Source organism: Bison bison, unplaced genomic scaffold (genome assembly GCF_000754665.1).
Source record: "Bison bison bison isolate TAMUID 2011002044 unplaced genomic scaffold, Bison_UMD1.0 scf7180017864167, whole genome shotgun sequence".
NCBI lineage: Eukaryota > Metazoa > Chordata > Mammalia > Artiodactyla > Bovidae > Bison > Bison bison.
Window position 1 is genome coordinate 1,827,879 of NW_011494739.1, and position 2,959 is coordinate 1,830,837.

At 51.8% G+C, this 2,959-nt stretch overlaps 1 protein-coding gene across 1 annotated transcript in view; it reads left to right on the forward strand.

Moving 5' to 3' along the window:
- Window positions 1-1,763: 1,763 nt before the first annotated feature.
- NRSN2 (neurensin 2) overlaps window positions 1,764-2,959 on the forward strand; it is a 2,800-nt gene continuing 1,604 nt past the window's right edge. Inside the window, exon 1 of the mRNA XM_010841767.1 lies at window positions 1,764-1,949. Coding sequence (XP_010840069.1) covers window positions 1,764-1,949 — 186 coding nt within the window. The remainder of the gene's footprint in view (window positions 1,950-2,959) is intronic.

Sequence of the window (2,959 nt, forward strand, 5' to 3'; positions counted from 1 at the left end):
CACTGGGATCAGGTGATCGTGTGTGTTTGGAGAAAAGGGACAGTGAGATGCAAGGGAGGAGCTAACCCAGGCGTATGAACCCCGCGCCCCCCCTGCCCCCACCCCCCAGGACCATCGACAGTGGTTGCTGTCTTCTCACCCACCCCGGCCTCCTCCCCGGGGCGGGCCCCGCTCTGGCCAACCCCTTTGTAGAGTCCCGCCTCTGCCCGCCCCCTTCGCCCCTCCGGGGGCGCCGGCTCTCCCCACCGACTTCAGTCGGTCTTCTTTCTCCGTCTTTCGTTTTTGGTCTTGCGCTTTTCTCATTGTCTGTCAATTGCGGGAGAGAGGGCGGGGCGATGTCTTCTACGCTTTTTCCGTTCCCCGCGTGCGTTTTGGGTGAGAGTTGTGGAGACCTGCGATTTATGGACGAGTGTTAAAGCCGCACCTCTGTGCCATTGTGGATCCATAGGATTACCTCCAATACGCGCTGTGTGTGTGTGTGTCTGTGTCTGTGTGTATGGGTTTGTGTGGTGTGCCTCTTTGTGCTGTGTGTCTCTATGTGGTCTACGTGTGGCTGTCTGTACGTCTCTGTGGTGTTTGTGTGTTTGTGTTGGGGTGTGTGTGTGTGTGCATCTATCTGTGTATGTCTCTCGTGTGTGTGTGTGTGTGTGTGTATGTGTATGTGTGTTTCTGTGGTATCTGTTTGTGTGCTGGTGAGTCTCTCTACACAGGATTTGAAGGCCACAGTCTAGAAACGAGAGGGGGCTAGAAGTTTGTCTTATCCTTCAGTGTAACCACATTACTTCATTTTGTTTGAAGCTGTTCAGAGGGCCTTCGAGCCATCATGGGGTGGAGGGGAGCCCAGTCCCTCCCAGTATCTCCCAACCCCTTTGCTTTTAGTCCTAAAGATGTGTGGATACACAGTACCCTCCATTCCCTAGGCCTCTGTGTCTCCACTTGTGAGAAGCAAGATCCTTAGAAAGGTGTCTATAGAAATCCGATCTTGAACCTCAGCCCTGTAGCCTGAGGGCCTCTGATTGTCACCTTCTATGGAGTCAAGATGTCTTGGGACTTAGAGATTTTTGCCTTCTGAAAGGGCAGCCCTGGGGAGGGATTTTTGAGGACCTTGCAGTTTGGGGAGCTCCACCTTGTGGGACAAGTGACAGCCATGACAGTTAGCCCCCAGAGTACCTTGAAAGGCGGGGAAATTAAGGGGAAGACATTTGGAGAGGAAATGGAGATGAGGAGCTCTCACTCTAGACATGGGACTTGAGAGATTCAGGATAAAACAACGAAGACATCACGGTGATAATCACAGAAGCTATCATTTCTTGGCACTGGACACAATAACTGTATGAAGCAGGTATATGATCAGCTCTGTTTTACAGATGAGGAAACTGAGACTCAGAGAGGTGAAAACACTTGCTGAACGTCACACAGCCAGGACGTGGTGGATCCTGGATTCCAAACCAGCCAGTCAGGCTCCAGAACCCACAGTCCCAGCCTGGGCTACCTCCAGAGTTAACACGCCCATTTATTGCCACCAACAAATTGCCAGGCTATGGGCTAAACACGCAAGGCCTTGGCTTATTCTCACTATACTCAGGGAAAGACAGGCCAGAATTCCAGAAGGGCAGGCTCTGCTAAGAGTGTGAGTTGCTTAAAATGTGTGGAGAGGTAAAAGGAGCATGAAAATTCAGGGGTCCTTGGAGAGTCTCCATGGGCAGCCCTCGCTGACCCCTCCCTCTGTCCATTGCACCTGGCCCACCCCACAGGGACCCAGGATGCCGAGCTGTGACCGTCCCTGTGGCTGCAGCCGAGGCCCGAACGTGGAAGACGGCAAATGGTATGGGGTCCGCTCCTATCTGCACCTCTTCTACGAGGACTGTGCAGGTACCACCCTCAGCGATGACCCTGAGGGGCCTCCCGTACTGTGCCCTCACCAGTCTTGGCCCACACTGTGCTGGAAGGTAAGGAGGGAAGAGGAGCACTCGTCATATCCTGTGGTTTCAGGGAGGAGGGGGACCAGTGGATGGAAAGGAAAGGGACTGTGTAGCAAGTCAGAGTCTTGCATGTTCAGGCAACAGGAAAGCCAACTCAAGTGAGTTTCAAGAATAAAGGGGAAATATTACTCATTTTATAGTAGAGACCAGGGGTTGGGTGTCTTCAGGCAAAGTTCGATCCAGCAGTTCAAACCATCACACTGAAGACTCAAGGTTTCCTTCAGCCTCCCCGTAATACCCTTGCAGCCCCTTAGCATCAGGCGGCTCCCACGTGTTCTCCAAATGGCTGCTTCCGTGATAACCCTCAGTCTCTTATTCCACACCATCTGAAGGAAATTAGAATTTCCTCCTGTATTTCCTTCAGAAAAGAAACAATGCTTCTCACAAAACAAAAAAGTACTGGCAAGTTTTGCATCAGCTCTGATTGGGTCTGCTTGGCAAGTTGCCAAGCCCTGAGCCAATGACTACGGCCAGAGCGATGGTATGTGCTGACTGGTAGGAAGAAGGATTCACCTCCTTCAGATCTTCCTGTGGCTTCCCAGTGAAATGTTGAGGGACTGTTGCCAGGGGAGTGGAAGACATGGGAGAAACAAACAGTCGATGTTCTTAGCAGTCACGGAGAGGGGTCAGTTAGGGAGCACCGTGTGGGTAAAGGTATGGAGGTGGCCGGGAACCAAGTATTTACAATGCTCTTTGATAAATACTGTAGTAAGTTTGAGACAGAGGGTCCCTCCTCTCTGCTTTCAAAAGGCTTCACTCTAGTGGGAAGGCGAGGTGCCAGCCTGCACAGTGAATGCACAACCTCAGCCCTAGTGTACATAGGATGCCAGGACAGAAAATGCCCTCAGTGCCTGGGGTGATCAGGGAAGACTTCCAGGAGAAAGGATATATTTTAAGTTTTTGAGCACCTCCTTATTGCCAAGCAGTGTGCTAGGTTTTGGGGGACACAGAATTTAAGACGATGTGGCCCCTGTCTT